This window comes from Chanodichthys erythropterus, chromosome 9, assembly GCF_024489055.1.
Source record: "Chanodichthys erythropterus isolate Z2021 chromosome 9, ASM2448905v1, whole genome shotgun sequence".
In the NCBI taxonomy this organism is placed as follows: domain Eukaryota; kingdom Metazoa; phylum Chordata; class Actinopteri; order Cypriniformes; family Xenocyprididae; genus Chanodichthys; species Chanodichthys erythropterus.
Genome location: NC_090229.1, coordinates 31,681,026 through 31,697,791, shown reverse-complemented (window position 1 = coordinate 31,697,791; position 16,766 = coordinate 31,681,026). Strand labels below are relative to the sequence as shown.

At 38.0% G+C, this 16,766-nt stretch overlaps 1 protein-coding gene across 1 annotated transcript in view; it reads left to right on the top strand.

Moving 5' to 3' along the window:
- The window catches only part of LOC137026613 (probable G-protein coupled receptor 153), a 70,804-nt gene extending 58,696 nt beyond the window's left edge, over positions 1-12,108 (top strand). Inside the window, exons 3-5 of the mRNA XM_067394009.1 lie at positions 2,865-3,054; positions 8,536-8,720; positions 10,917-12,108. Of these exons, the coding sequence (XP_067250110.1) occupies positions 2,865-3,054; positions 8,536-8,720; positions 10,917-11,720 (1,179 nt within the window). The 3' untranslated portion in view covers positions 11,721-12,108. The remainder of the gene's footprint in view (positions 1-2,864; positions 3,055-8,535; positions 8,721-10,916) is intronic.
- The last annotated feature ends 4,658 nt before the right edge of the window (positions 12,109-16,766 follow it).

Here is a 16,766-nt window from a genome sequence, read left to right as displayed (position 1 = left end):
GGCGATCAGCGAAGGCGTGACGTTGCTCTGGGCGATCAGCGAAGGCGTGACGTTGCTCTGGGCGATCAGCGAAGGCGTGACGTTGCTCTGGGCGATCAGCGAAGGCGTGACGTTGCTCTGGGCGATCAGCGAAGGCGTGACGTTGCTCTGGGCGATCAGCGAAGGCGTGACGTTGCTCTGGGCGATCAGCGAAGGCGTGACGTTGCTCTGGGCGATCAGCGAAGGCGTGACGTTGCTCTGGGCGATCAGCGAAGGCGTGACGTTGCTCTGGGCGATCAGCGAAGGCGTGACGTTGCTCTGGGCGATCAGCGAAGGCGTGACGTTGCTCTGGGCGATCAGCGAAGGCGTGACGTTGCTCTGGGCGATCAGCGAAGGCGTGACGTTGCTCTGGGCGATCAGCGAAGGCGTGACGTTGCTCTGGGCGATCAGCGAAGGCGTGACGTTGCTCTGGGCGATCAGCGAAGGCGTGACGTTGCTCTGGGCGATCAGCGAAGGCGTGACGTTGCTCTGGGCGATCAGCGGCGACGTGACTCGTGGTAGAGGCCGCCATTTTGTGTGTGTTCTCGGGCTTGGCAGCCATTACAGGATTCACCGTTGTGTCGGAATCCTCCGCGACTCCCACAGTGAAAGTCGAACCAACTGCAAGCAAGGCAAAGTCCAGGAATTCTATGAACGATCCGCGGGGACCATTGGTTAGTACACAGTCCTTTAGTGGTTCGTTTAATCCGTAAGCGAAGAAGTCAATGAGGGCACAGTCCGGCAGATCAGATAGATAAGCAATATCCAAAAAGTTCTGAATGTGCACCTCGAGGGTACGGGTACCTTGGCGGAGGCTGATCAGTTGCATTGCTGGGTCCATGTTGAAACGGGAAAGACGCTCACCGAAGCTGCTGGATCTGGTAGTGGCGAAGTATTCTGTTACGAATGGGAGGCTCAGGCAGGAGATCCAAGGGCAGCGTTTTATTAAGAATGAGAATGGTCGTACAGGCAGGGTCAATCAGGAACAAACAGGAGCAGCAAAGGACAGGCAGGGTCGTAGTCAGGGTACAGGCGGTAGGTCACAAGGCAGGCAGATATCACTCACAGGTTGGTATACAAAGCAAGGATCAGGACAGGCAGCAACGGATCAAAAACAGGAACAGACAAGGTCGAGAACAGACAGGCAAACAGGGAATAAACGCTCGGAAATTGTACACTGGGGAAACAATACTTCGCGGTGAGGTGGTGTGTGTGGAAGTCCTTTATAGTCCAGGTAATGAGCTGCAGCTGGGTGTGGTGATCAGTGATTAGTGTGAAGTGTGTGCAGGTGAGTGACAGAGAGGATGATGGGAGATGTAGTCCAGGAACAATGACAGGAACAGACGGTGATCATGACAGATGCATTAAATCAATCAAAAGTGGCAGTAAAGACATTTATAATGTTACAAAAGATTAGATTTTCAGATAAACACTGTTCTTTTGAACTTTCTATTCATCAAATAATCCTGAAAAAAAATATTGTACACAAATATTTTGTACAATTGTACACATTAAATGTTTCTTGAGCAGCAGATCAGCATATTAGAATGATTTCTGAAGGATCATGTGACATTGAAGACTGGAGTAATGATGCTGAAAATTCAGCTTTGCCATCACAGGAATAAATTACTTTGTGAAATATATTCAAATAGAAAACAGTTATTTTAAATTGTAATAATATTTCACAATATTACTGTTTTTACTGTATTTTTAATTAAATAAATGTAACCTTGGTGAGCAGACGAAACGTCTTTTAAAAACATTAAAAATCTTTGTGGTTCCAAACTTTTGGACTGTACTGTAAGTCCTTGGTCCCTGGTAGGTTAAAACTTTTTTAAATTCTGTCTCTTACCATGGCTGATCTATGAGGTCTCAGTCTCGAAAGTTGAAAATTGGAAAGGGTAATAAGCTCATTTGTTAAAAAAATGGCTAGGCTTCCCCAGGTACATGAGCAACATAGGGCTGTATGGAAAAGGCACCTTGGAGTTTCCGGTGTACAAATGCTCCAAAGGCTGGAAATGACATTGAATCCTGTGATCCATGCTAACCCAAATAGCTCCTGCCCTCAACACTGGAAAGAAGTGGACTTCATCCACAGCTGTACAACAGGCTAAGTCAGCCTTTAAAGCACAGAGACATTGTTGGCCATGTTCAGCAAGGGAGAGAAGGCCTCAGCCTTGGAGATAGTAAACCATCCTGGCACAAGACAACTCTATCTCAGCATCGAAACCTTGTGGTTGATGAGGAGTACCAACAAGAGCAAGCACCGCAATGTGCAAAGGGAAAGCAAGACATTATCTCCCAAGCGACGCAAGGGTAATGGATGTGATGGGAGGGAGTTGAGAGGTCAAAGTTCTCTTGGAAGAATCTGTGGGGCATGGAAGCATCTCAAATTAATTTCCTGTTATGAGCCACCTATGATGTTCTGCCATCTCCAGTGAACCTTAGTCAGTGGTATGAAGATTCTACGTGCCCCCTCTGCTCACCTGAAGCACATCTTGGTTGGCTGCAAGGTAAGTTCCACGCAAGGCCGCTATACATGGAGGCACAACCAGGTGCTGAAGTATCTTACATCATCATTGGACTCCAGACGGGTCTCAATCAATGCCTTACGTACTCCGTTATGTCTTCATGTTCCAGTAAACGGGTTTGTGGGGGAAGGGGCAAAGGAGGTCAAAGTGAAGACCCCAGATACTGGCCAGTTGTGTGGAGCTCAAGACTTAATGCTTTTAACTGACCTGAATCAGAGGCTTTGCTCCCCCCCATGCATAAGGGGAACTGTATGTGTATGTATGCCATTTTTCTTTGCTTTTTACCATATAAATAATTGCAGTGCGTCATTGTAGGTGGTGAGCTTTGCCAGCCTGAAATTTGACCGCTCTTACAGCTGGATGGTCCTATGTGTACTCTGGTGCTCCATAGCACAATCAATCCTCCTTCCCATGTTCCTGTGGGCTTGTGACCGCTACAGGGCAGACGTCAAGATGGTCTGGGAGAAATGTGTGGCCATCATGTCCAACGATGAAGTAGATGAAGGTAAGGAACACTGAGTTTCTTTTAGCATTTTCCAAGGAGAAAGCAATATTGTTTTCAAACTAATACAAAATATATTATATACAGTACTATGCAACACTAAATACTTGTAAATTCTAGAATTAAATACTTGTCATTAACTTTACTCAGTAAGAATCTTGAATGGTCACTAGTGAAAATGCTAAAATGAAAAAAAAAGAAAAGAAAAAAAAGATTGTGGGAAAAGGCAAATGTGCTCTGCTTGTATAATTCTGGTGAAAATAGATCATCCTGCTATCACATGCATAAAGAAAATTATTTTAAAGATGCACAATATGTATACATGTAGAATGTGTAGTATGATAGTATTTATTCAATGATATTAAAACACGACCTCAGATGTTGATGGTGGTGAAGAAAGGAAGTAAAGAAAGTTTCATCCATTATGTTTTTATAAATTTTTTTCTTTAGAATGAATTATTAATTAACTAATTAATTAATTAATTTTACATACATTACTGCCACGTTTGAAAAAAAAATCAAATCTACAATGATGATTACAGTCATTGGATTTATCATGTGACCTACATTTTGAGATGAATGGACATTATTTTAAATTATTGTCTCTTATTAATATGTTTAGCTGACTTACACTCAGAAAGAAATATATATAACTGTAATATAACCTGTTAAGTTTTCTTTGGAGTAAGCACCACTGTAGAAATTTTTCTGCAAAGTTCTTATTTGTCACAGGCAAATGCTTCAGTAAGCCTGCTGTAGACTGCTATATCTAAACATTTTAAATGACATAAATCCAGAAAGATGAAAAAAACACCTCTCAGGTTACGACTGAGACGGGAAATGACACACTGTGTCTTGGATTGACGCTATGGGGAATGCTATCAGTGTTACCAGTATCTGAAGCACATGTGAACAAATGCCAATTTAGGCATAGGCATTAGGGGTGTAACCCCGGTGTCCTGGCCAAATTCCCTCACCAATCACAGCCTCCTAATAATCCCCATCCATTTAAATTGGCTCTTTCACTCTCTCTCATCTCCACCTACAGCTGGTGTGTGGTGAGCGCACTGCCGCCGTTGTACTGTGGCTGCCGTCGCATCATCCAAGTGGATGCTGCACACTAGTGGTGGATGAGGAGAGACCCCTGATATGATTGTAAAGCACTTTGGGTGTACAGTTGTACATAGGAAAGCACTATATAAATGCCTCATTCAATTCAATTTAATTCAATTCAATTTTTCATTGCCTGGCGACAGTCCATGACATCATTAGCAAAGTGCCCAGAAGAATAAGAGAGCACCCATAACACACATAATCAACTTCTTTGTCTGAAGGAGATGTGCCGGCAGGCCCAAGGCATGGCAACGAGACGCAGTGTCTCATTCCCCTTCTCAGAGAACCATGGTTACAGTCGTAACCTGAGATATTCCCATTTGAAGTGGAACTCAACACTGCATCTTGGATTGACACCATAAGGGGAATAAATAACCACTCTGCCATGCTGAGGGAATGCTTGCCTCACTAGGTGAGAATATGTACAACAATAGTGGGCACAGCATAAGTTGACTCAAGTATTATTTAACGGAGTGTCAAACCAGGATGCAACCCTTCCAAGACTCACATAAGCCGCTTTTCCACCGTCTGGCCGAATGGTTCTTAGAAAGGTAAGGAACAGTTCCAGTTGCGTTTCCACTTGAGCCTGGCACTGCACAATTACAAACTGTTCTCGGCACAGAATTCTCAGCACAGTCTAACCGTGCTGAATTGTGCTGGTAGAATCCGCGAAGTGACGTCACCACTTAGGATTGGTCATTTGTCTGTTGCCTGGCTACCTGGCTAAGCATTCTATTTGAGTGACGTAAACACAAACGTCGCTCAAATAGAGGGCTCTGAACCTCAAATATAGGCCTCATTCACTGAACACACATGCTCTTCACCCAAGCACAGAATGCACAGCTTGTGTGTATCCTCAGATTTCAAAAACCAGGGACATGGATTCACACACTTTTTAAAATGCTTGCTAGTATTTTCCAATCTGCCTTCACTATGCACTATTCAAACAAATGGCTCCTGAAGACAAAAAAGCTGATGACGTGTGCCTCTTATACTTCTGGGTTCTCCACTAATGATGTCACGGACTGTCATCAGCCAATGAAAAATTGTCGTGTGTTCACACGTGCTTCAGACACCGGTCACACTGATGGCATTCCCCATAGAGTCAATCCAAAACTCAGTGATGAGTTCCACTTCGAAAGGGAATTGCAATGGAGCACAAAAAGGAAAAAAATAAAAGAATATTCAGAGAAGAGCAAGCAAGACTGCCCAAAATTACAGCATAATTATTTCACTTATGCAACAACCTTATTTGCATGTTGTCACTAGTTAATGCCCCTGCAGTACCACTGGCCAAAATACTGCAGGTGTAGTCAGGGCCGGGGGAAGACAATCCAGCGCTCTGGGCAAAATAGCAATATGCCACCCACTACATTCAAATTTTTAAGAGAAAAAAAATGCAAATTTATCATATTGATCCCTACTGTTGACTTAAGACAGGTGTAATGAATTAATGCAGTTGACTCACCATTTAAAAGAGTTGCTTTGGCTGCTGTGAACTCTTCAATTATCTTGGAGTAATCCAATTTGCAACAGTTTGTCAAGACCCGCCCCCTTTAGTTACTGTTGCTATGTATGTCCGACAAGCCATGCCGCTCTCACGCCACACATCATGTTCTCAGAGAGTGAAAAATACATTGCAGAGAAAAGAGGACACTGACAATGGGTCGACAGACAAGACAGTGCAGGTTACTTTTGATATGAAATAAAGTCTCAAATTTCAAATTTTGTATTTTTTAAAGAAATATAAACAATAGCATTTTGTGGCTCTTTAATGTGTCATGACAGATCACTGTAGCGCCTCAGTTCAAGCGGCTTGTGAACCGATGATCTCTTCCTACTTCCTACACTTCCTACTCTTCCTACTATACCATCAAATAAACATGAATGAACATCATAAGGAATGTTGTTTCAACTGCGGAAAGACGTCAGTATGCACCATTTTTCAAGTTCAAGTCCACTGACGTTAATCTACTAACTCCCCTGACTGCTTTTTTGGACATAACAGCAGATTCTGTGTTATGATTGGTTAGAACGCCTGTCAGTCAAACTCCCGGTGAAGACATTGTCGATCGTGTTCGTCATGGTTCGGTGCCCTCTAGTGGTTTGGTGCCCCTGGGCAATTTCCCAGTTTTCACAGCACTTCCACCGGCCCTGGGTGTAGTGACAAGCATAGTACTACAGGCATTGTTATTATACTGTAAAACTTTTTAGAGTGAAATTAAAGTATATTCCAGGTTAAAAATTACATTCACAGTAGAAATTGTATCTAACTACACTCTCAGAAATTTTAGTCAAGTTTATACATTATATTGTACTGTAAAAAAGCTTGGTTTTACTGTGAGTTTACAGTACAATGTACACAAATTACTAAAAAAACAAACAATATCATACTGTATTTCTACAGTGCAATGAAGGCACCCAGCATCCAATGCAGAGTTTTTTTAAGTGCGTCCTAATTTGCGTATTTATGCCATAAATAGTGTGAGTATTATGTTCACATTGAAAATTCCAAATAGAAAAAGTGCGCTTTAAATAACCAGATGATGCACTTAATTAACCGAAAAACGAAGTGTGGAATGTTGGACACTTCATGCACTCAACTTTTGCAGCTTTAATTATGTAGCGGAGGTGGAGGGGCTATCAGATTTTTATTTTGAATGACAAAATAACCTTGTAAAATTCATACACTACATGGTTGAGTACATAGTGCTTAAGAATATATTGTATAAGTGCATAGTGTATACTGCGTCATTTGGGATGCAACTTTTGATACTTGTTGGTTTTCTCTGTGCCTATTTTTGGTTCACCTTTAGAAGTTTGTGTTGTTGGTTTATTTTGGTCAGAGCTTATCTTTTTTATTTTTTTATTATTTGTAGAGTGCCACCATTGTTGTTTTGTATGTTGAGTGCTGATGTCACACATTTCAAATATGTATTTCAGCAGTTGCTTCACTGTTGAGAAAGATCCATCCACAAACAGTTATGAATTTAAAATAAGTTATTGCTTAAATAATGCTAAAATAAAATCTTTATATTCATGCTCAGAATAGTTTACCTAGCTTAAAATCAGCCAATAAGCTTATTTATATTCTAGCTTGTCAGGGTTTTAACAAATGTTTTCATTTGTCAAGCAAATAGAACACTAATCTCCATTGTGGTGATTTCAAAACAATTGCAGTGGTAAACAATTAAATCTATTACAGTTGCATGGTTAAACACAAATCTATAATGTGAATTCACAGTAAAACAAGAGCAGTAAATTATTATGATGTTAGCATCATTCCATTGATTCACAATAATTTGTAAGAAAATCTCCCAGCATGCATTAATTTCACACACACACACACAAAAAAAAAAAAAAAAAAAAAAAAATCTGACTACAGCAGTTTATTGTAAAATAGTACACTTTAATCCTGGCATTTTTTTTTACAGTGTACAAAAAAATCCTTTCAATGAACCCCCATATTAATTTACTATGTCCATCATTTTCTGTACCTAAGAAAATACCTTGTAAAAATTTGTACAGAAAATATTAAAACAAACAAACAAACAAACAAAAACAATTGCAACAATGTAAAAGAAGAATTTATCTGGATTCCCATCAAAAATAACTAGAGGTCACATGATAATTATATGATTAATATGCTTAATCACAAACTGTTAGTAAATAAAGCTGTCATTATGTATTACTGAATGTAGGTTTTAAGTGTTTGACTTTGCTGTTAGCTGTATTTCATTACCCTTCCTGCAATTTGGCACCATTTCTAAGTTTGCAGTCATGAGGAATATGTGCAAGAAATGGAATTTGTAATCTTAATTTTACCAGTGCTCTGCTTCTTTTCAGACGGTTTGCCTTGTGTAACACAACTCAGTTGTATGTATAAGGGTTGCTTCTTGTACTTGTGTCTCACTCAAATGCATGCTAAGCTCAGCTGCCTGTGCTAATAGCTGATTTCATCTGTCATCCCACTGTGTACCCCCATTTTGCCTTAAGATCAGCATTTCACATTGCCCTACAACTGTTTTTAAAGTTCTGAAAAAATAAATTTGTTTGTACCCCTTAGAAAATCTTTTGCACCAAAACAAATTTTAGGGAATCTTTAATGACAGTTTGCTCTAGCTGTATTCGGTAGCACTGCTTAATTAGTAAATTTCAACAGTCAGTCATGATTTTCAGTACAAGACACTTCAATGGATTCTAATGATTTCAAATAAAGCATTTTTTTTTACGGCCTCCAATTCTAATGCGGACCGTAAATCTATAAAATTGATTTTTTACTACTTATCCGTCTGTCTGTATGTCTGTCTGTCTGTGTATTTTGAGCACACTGATTTTTAATCCTGATATATATGCTTTCTGCATTTGCAGAAAACAGCCAGGATGGAGGCATTCATCCGGACTTAATATTTGACAGACCATTTGACTATAGCTCCGCTGGTGATATCATGACGGTAGACCGTATTGCCAAATACGAATTCTCAACCTTAGAAAGGGGGGGCCCCCAGGGTTATCCATTGAGGGAGCTTCAGGAAGATAAAATGCACTATTTGCAGGTATATTTCCATTGATTTTGTTTTCAAATTGATCTTTTCTTTATTTTTAATTAAAAATGTGCATGTTGCAATGGCCCTCCACCTCAGTATTTGCAAAACCTTTATAGTCACTATACAATATTATTCGATAATATCACCTCTTTTACTGGAATCATTTTACATTCATGTTGTCTTACTTAATTAGACTTTTCAAACACCAAGATTTGAAATTGGAGACTTTTTTGTGTGAGAAATGTTTGGAAAATATGATCTAACAAACACTTTTGTTTTCTTCACCCCAGTGGTATGTGATGTATTTTTGATGTAGGCCTACTGTTGCAGGGCTCATGTGACGACTGCCACTGATGCCTTTTCAGTTTATATTTTAAAGTTAAAAGCTTGAAGTCATTGCAAATATAAATGAGGGGAAAAAAACAATTCAAATACTAGTCTGAATTCAAAACATATGACTAATCTTGTGACATGTAAAAAATCCCATGTGATAGACACAATGACCCACTATGTATAGAACCATCTGAGCCACTTCTACAAGGAAATAAAGGCTTTATTTAAGAGTTCATGTTAGAGCCTGCCAGTATGTTTTAGAGGTGTGCAATGCTTCACTTCAAACTTTTAACCTTTTTACATACAAATGATTACTTTACATACTGCCCATAAACACATGTAACCTCCACATGTAACTTTCATTGGCCTGGATTATCAGTTTCACATATTATACATTTTTCTTTCTGTAAAAACAATTAACCAATTATTAAAAATATACCTGACTGGAATGCAAATTTGGACTTGGAGGTTAAATGTGGAGAACATGCCATAAATGTGTACGCCAAACACTTCCCAAAGCTCTGTTAGACAATCTGCAGTGCTTGACTGCTTTTCATTGCTGATTTTATTGCTATATACATTGCACGAATCAACTTTTGAAGTTCTCTTCAAAATGTATAAAACATTGTGTGTGTTAGAATTGCTCTAAAGATGTTCTGCAAAAAACACTGATGCTTATTGACAAAGAACTCAAAACAAACATGTCTACATTAGAACATTATACTATTAGACTACAGGATCAATGTTCTTTTTCAATTTCACCAGTGTTTTACATCATCATCATCAGAGTATCAGAATATCATAATAATTGGGAAGTACAAGCTGTTATTGTTTTTGCTGTCAAGCTATTTTGGCTTATGGAACAATAAACACTTCCAGACAATAATATTTAACACTGTCAAACAATTGTGAGGTAATTCCATCTTTACCTTTATATGAGACAAAATGAAAAAATAAATAAATAAATAAATTCTGTGGGCAGTATATTTAAAGCAATATGACAAGCTTTTACAAAATAGACATATCATTTTAATCAGTAAAAGGCCAAAATGTAAAAATGTTGAAGTGTTCATTACAGCTCGTCCTGTATCAAAATATAATACATAATTTTGTGTAATAGTTGATATACTTAAATGGTTAAGATCACCAGTATTGGTTTTTAAAGAAACCTAATCACTGAGCTATTACAAAATCATTAAAAAAAAAAAAGAAAGAAAGAAAGAAAGAAAGAAAGAAAGAAAGAAAGAAAGAAAGAAAGAAAGAAAGAAAGAAAGAAAGAAAGAAAGAAAGAAAGAAAGAAAGAAAGAAAGAAAGAAAGAAAGAAAGAAACCTTAAATGTCATTGCTTAATTGATGCTTTGCTTCCCTCTACTGGCCAGAGTATAGTAAAGACCTCATAATCCATAGGACTTCTTTGTAAACTGCCGTCTCATTCATTAACCAATACAGTTGCTTCCATGCTAGGCTTGTGCTGTATGCTTTGGATAGTGTACTAAAAGTTATTTCGAATACTAAAAACTAATTTTATGTCTTTCCTGTGTAGTTCTCAGAACAATGTGGAATGTGAGTATCTGTTTGAAGAATGAGTGATTATGAGCTAAACAAAATATTAACTTCATTTTGTACTCAAAATATTTTTAAAAGACATCCCTATTAAAAGGTAAAAATCTATGAATATTAGTAGCCTACTTTCAAGTGAAAGCAGACCTATGTTGCCATTATACATAGTTCACAAAATTCCACTGATTGACTTTATAAGAGATGCAAAAGCATTGAGAACATGTTTTATGTCTTTAGATTGAGCCGGAAGCAGAAATTTGTATAATTTTGCTTTTAGAAATGTACTGGTTCATTCGTCTGTGTGTTACTCCAGGTGCCCCCTACAAGAAGATACTCCCACGACGAAACCGACATGTGGACCACCGGTCAGATCCCGTCTTACCTACATCGCTGGGGCTCCACAGAGGACATCATTGGCATCCCTCAGTGCAGTTTGCCACGCCACGAGAGACGTCGGAGCAGCCCGGCACCCTACCACGAGGAGAGCCACCTTCACCGCAAAAGGAGGCGATCAGAGGACATGCATTCACTCAAGCAGATTCCACGAGTCGAGCGTTATGAGGACGATTTCAAGTGCTTTAGCCGCGACGAAGTGATTAAGTTCATCGACGAGACACCGCTGGCTAGTCCAATGAGGAGCCCGCGCCGAGCCTCTGCGATCTCTCTTGTCCCAGAGACGTTCGAGCAGCACATCGTCTTGTTGCCGCATTTCCCGCTCACACACTTTGAGCGCGAGCCTCAAGCGTTGAGGCGCTTCTCCGACCATGGCAAAGGAGCCACACTAACTGAGATCCCTCAGGATACGCCAAGAAAGACGAAGGACGATAGCGATGGCAGGAGTGCAACTGGCGAAGGATCAGGCATTAAGGGATGCATTGAGCATAGGCGTGATGCCAAGCGTGCATCAGAGCTGGTTCTTTTGGGCCAGGGTGGACGGACAGGTGATCAGTCTTCTTCAAGTATTAGGACACGACAGGTAGATGCATCTGCTTGGGTGGAACAGAAACACCTTTCTAAAGGCGAAAGCAAAGGAAGCACAAATAGTTTTATAAGTTCACAATCTGCATCGTCAGGCTATATCACTTTTCACTCTGAATCCATAGGATCCACAAACTAAGGAACAGTTTTATTAGTATTATAAAATAGTCCCTGATATGCTTATTAGCATTAAAGCTTTGACTAAGTGGAATGTTTTTGTTATCTAGGAACAAGGCTTTTTGAGATGTGGTTGATTCAAAATGGCATAGGGACATTATTGGTTTGTTGTTACTGATACAGGGCTGGATTCAGTAGGGCCAGTTCGCCTCCAAGCCAAGAGAAGCTGAACAAGCAGTTAAGAGTCCTGAGCTCAGCACTTGAAGTGTGAGATGATCACAAGGCCTTCTACTCATAGATGTGAGCTTTTTACTGAGGCCCATTTCATATAAGACAGTTTTCAGCTTTTATGTTTCAATGATAATTTAGTGTTCTGATCAAAATACTGCCTTACTTGACTAAGGAATAAGGGCCTGTTCCATCACTTTGTGTAGGTCTATATAGGGTAGGCCTGGGAGTTCATGCTTTATTCAAATACATTTTAAATTTCTTACATTCATGTCTAAAGATGCGTAGATGCATATTGTGTTTAGCCATCTAATATTAGCCAAACAAAATATATGTTTCCTTATTTTTTTGGCCAAATTGCCCTTGTCTGTTATTACATAGGGGAAGAGGTGAATTCAAAGATGTGTTTGCCCAATAGTCCATGATCGAAATAATTCTGTAGCGATATAGAATTGTAGGAGATATTATAAAATAGTCCCTGATATGCTTATTAGCATTAAAGCTTTGACTAAGTGGAATGTTTTTGTTATCTAGGAACAAGGCTTTTTGAGATGTGGTTGATTCAAAATGGCATAGGGACATTATTGGTTTGTTGTTACTGATACAGGGCTGGATTCAGTAGGGCCAGTTCGCCTCCAAGCCAAGAGAAGCTGAACAAGCAGTTAAGAGTCCTGAGCTCAGCACTTGAAGTGTGAGATGATCACAAGGCCTTCTACTCATAGATGTGAGCTTTTTACTGAGGCCCATTTCATATAAGACAGTTTTCAGCTTTTATGTTTCAATGATAATTTAGTGTTCTGATCAAAATACTGCCTTACTTGACTAAGGAATAAGGGCCTGTTCCATCACTTTGTGTAGGTCTATATAGGGTAGGCCTGGGAGTTCATGCTTTATTCAAATACATTTTAAATTTCTTACATTCATGTCTAAAGATGCATAGATGCATATTGTGTTTAGCCATCTAATATTAGCCAAACAAAATATATGTTTCCTTATTTTTTTGGCCAAATTGCCCTTGTCTGTTATTACATAGGGGAAGAGGTGAATTCAAAGATGTGTGTGCCCAATAGTCCATGATCCAAATAATTCTGTAGCGATATAGAATTGTAGGCTATTGTTTTTGAGGGGATTGATATATCAGTAAACAGTATGCAGAGTTCTGATTTCAGATTTTATTCCCTGCATTTAATGAAACCTCAAAGGTCAACTTGGTTGTGGAAAAGGTTAGCAGTTAAGTTATATAGTGTTTCTTTACAACACTTTAGCTCACAGAGCTTTTAAGCAGACTCTTTAACTGTGTTTTTGTTGTTTCTGGTGGTTGTGGCATGTTTTTAACATTTTAGTTTTTAATATTTAAGTAAACAACAACAACAAAAAAAAAGATATTTTGTTATATCATTTGAATTATCAATTATCATATTTTTGAAGCACAAGGTTCTCTTTGTAGATCCAGACATGCTTGCCAATAGCCTAAAAATGTTTAATTTCACAGATATGTTTTTATAAGTTTGTGTTAAGTGCTTTGTGATGATTGAAAATGTATATCCGATGCATTGTTATTCTCATGATTACAGTCTTATTTGTCTGGTAGCCCGTAACAAAGTATGATATAAAAAGTGACACTATTTAAAAACACCCATAACCTGCACCGACATGCATCGACATGCACTTTTTACAAAACAAGTGACATAATCTTGCCATATGGAGAAAAGGACTTTTTTGAAAGCAGGTGTTATTTGATTTGTTATACTGTAGTAGACATAACCACTAAATCAGAATTGGATATTTGTTGTATTTTGTGTTGTATATGACCACATTTTCTACACTTGTCAAAAGATTTCAGCTTTTTAAATGATTTGTTTTTGTTAATTTATATAAAAAATCGATTGCTTGCTGCCAGCATGCACTTTTGTACGTTTCATACAGCCAAATATTGGTGTTGAAATATCAATTGGTGCTGGATACCTTGGCAGCTTCATGTGGGATCCACTAGGACATTCTTAAAATTTAATGTGGGAAACTGCAGATTGCCCCTCATAGTCTAATATACATTAAGGGCATCAATAAGTCTTCCTCCTCCTATACTCAGGATGCCCCCCCCCCTCCCCCTAATTAATTCACATTTGCTTTTGACAACATCATTGGGATGACTTTAAAATTAATGTGTCTAAAGGATTGCTACCTGGTGGAAAATATACATTGATTAAAATCAAGACTTGTTTTATATAACCATTACATATGATATATTTCACAGTTATCTAGCATATGTAGCACTGAAACCTAGACATGCCATAGATTTGAGCCTACATTTATGGTGAGAATGATCACTATTGCCGTAGCACAGTGGGTATTTTAAATAATTTTGAATATGAATGCAAACAGACTTGTTCAGTTTCAATAATATAATGAAACTTTAAAGCTACTTTAAAGGTTACAAGGCTGGTGTTGTGTCCATGCATTGAGTGTTAACTCTCTTAATTGAACAGATTTAAACATTTGTATCTCCACCTATAGCAAAGTGTTTTTAATTACTGATGTTTTGTTGTTGAATTAATATCTCTCTCTCTCTCTCTCTCTCTCTCTCTCTCTCTCTCAATTCAATTCAATTCAATTCAATTCAATTCAATTCAATTCAATTCAGTTAGCTTTACTGACATGACAGTGTAGAATAGCACAATGTTGCCAAAGCATTAAAGGCACAGCATGTAACTTTTGCTGCTAGAGTTCGCTTATTCAAATTAATAACAAAGGCATAGCTTGATGACACCATGAATGAGTCATGAATCTTCAGGAATCTTCACCTCAATAGCCAATGGAACACAATCTGACAGGACTCAGGCAGAAATCGTTTTCATGGATGAGCTAAAATATTAAATACTAATACTAAATACTAATATATTAAAGTTTTATTAATGTTTCTGTGGTATGACACAGGGTGGGGCTGAGAGCCTGGGACATTTTACGTTGCTGTTTATATTATGTTTTAATGCCACAGTCGGCCACTGCCGCTCCTTTCGTTTTATTGTTTATGCATATACGATTAAAATTTCAATTGAAGTTGCATTTAACATTCGCCTCCTCTTAACTTGAACTTTCTTACAGTTATGTTAGATCACTTAAATTCACATTATTTCATTTCATTCTAATGGAACAAGCTGCAAGTGATGAATTACTTCTCATACAGGTCACTTTATTCGATGAATTAAAATTGCGGGGTAATGGAGCACTGTTTACTAGTCAAAATAATCATATTAAACATACATTTGAGTGTGTTGAAAGTTAACGTTATACTATGTGCGTTTGCTCAGTGGCCGGTGTGAGACAGTTGTTGCACACTGCAGTAAGCTAGATCGATATTAAAATATATTAATAAAAGATGGATGACTTGAGTTGCTAAATGACATGCAATTAATTTCAAAACATTGTATGGTGGAGAAAATGCTGTATTACTGTTACTACAAATAAATCTCTTTATGATTATGCAAAGTTAGTCACTTGACAAAATAGTGTTGTCTGATTTACTTTTTGCGTACAAACATGTTATGTGCAGTAAATCAAGGAAAAGACATTCAAACAATAAGACTAACCATGTTGAGTGTATTTTGTATTTTGTTTACGTATTTTGTTTCTAAAGTGTATTTTGTTTCTACGCAAGTAAAACCGGAAGTCGAGAGTAACACAGATCTGCCGTTATTGACAGGCAACGCAATGACATGGGATGTTACACTGGTCAAAATAGCTGATTTCTCTGGATTTAAATGCTGGAAATCATTGGGATAATGCAAGTACACAAGTCAACAAAATATATAACATTTTTCTAGTGGTATCCAGTTTAATCTAAAAATCTTACATATTGTGCCTTTAAGTACTAAACATATTATACACTTATATAAATAAATGAATAAATCACATGTAAGCAAAAAAATAAATAAAAATGCACAGAGCAGTGAAAAAAAGTAAAATTAGGCTCAGCTCATATAACAGGAGAACAGATTGCTCTGCCAGCTGGACACACTCTTAATTTTCTCAAATTAAATTAAATCTCACACTCTTAAGTTTGTCAAAATTACTTGTACACTAGAAATCAGGTAGAATTCAAGCTATTTGAGTAAAGTAAGTGTCTCCAATGGTCTTATATTTGCCGCATTCCATGAAGAAGTGCAACTCGTCCTTGACTCCATCAGTGCAGTGTGAACACAGACTGTGCTCTCCAGGTCTCCAGCTCTGCTTGTGTTGGCCCATCCCTACAAACAGACTGTGCTCACTCACGTGATACTCCATCAGCAGCTTTATTTGATGATAGTCTTTAAAATTCATTAGCTATAGTGCTAATTTATGGTTTTAACGATTTTCTTATGCTATAATAAGCCCTACTTGTCGATCAGATATTTTATTGCCCGATCAAATTGTCCAGAGGCTGAGATTGTCAGACCCAAATACATTTGACATGATTAAGAATTGTTCCACAAGTGTAAAAACTTATTTTTTCAAAATAAAATTCAATTTCAAATAGCATGTACTTTAAAGGTAAGACCAGGGCTAATTTTCATACTTTTTTACACCAGTGAATATTTTTCAGGTTAGGTTTCTTTTTTTAAAGTCAATCTGTATTCAAAATATATAATAAACTAATGATTGATTAAAACAGGATCATCCACTAATATCTCCATGCTAAGTTTAAGATGTTGTCATGCAAGATGAAATAAACTGACTTCGTTTCAGTGAAGAAAGGTGAGTTACTTAAAGGTGCCATAGAATTGAAAATTGAATTTACCTTGGCATAGTTAAATAACAAGAGTTCAGTACATGGGAATAACATACAGTGAGTTTCAAACACCAT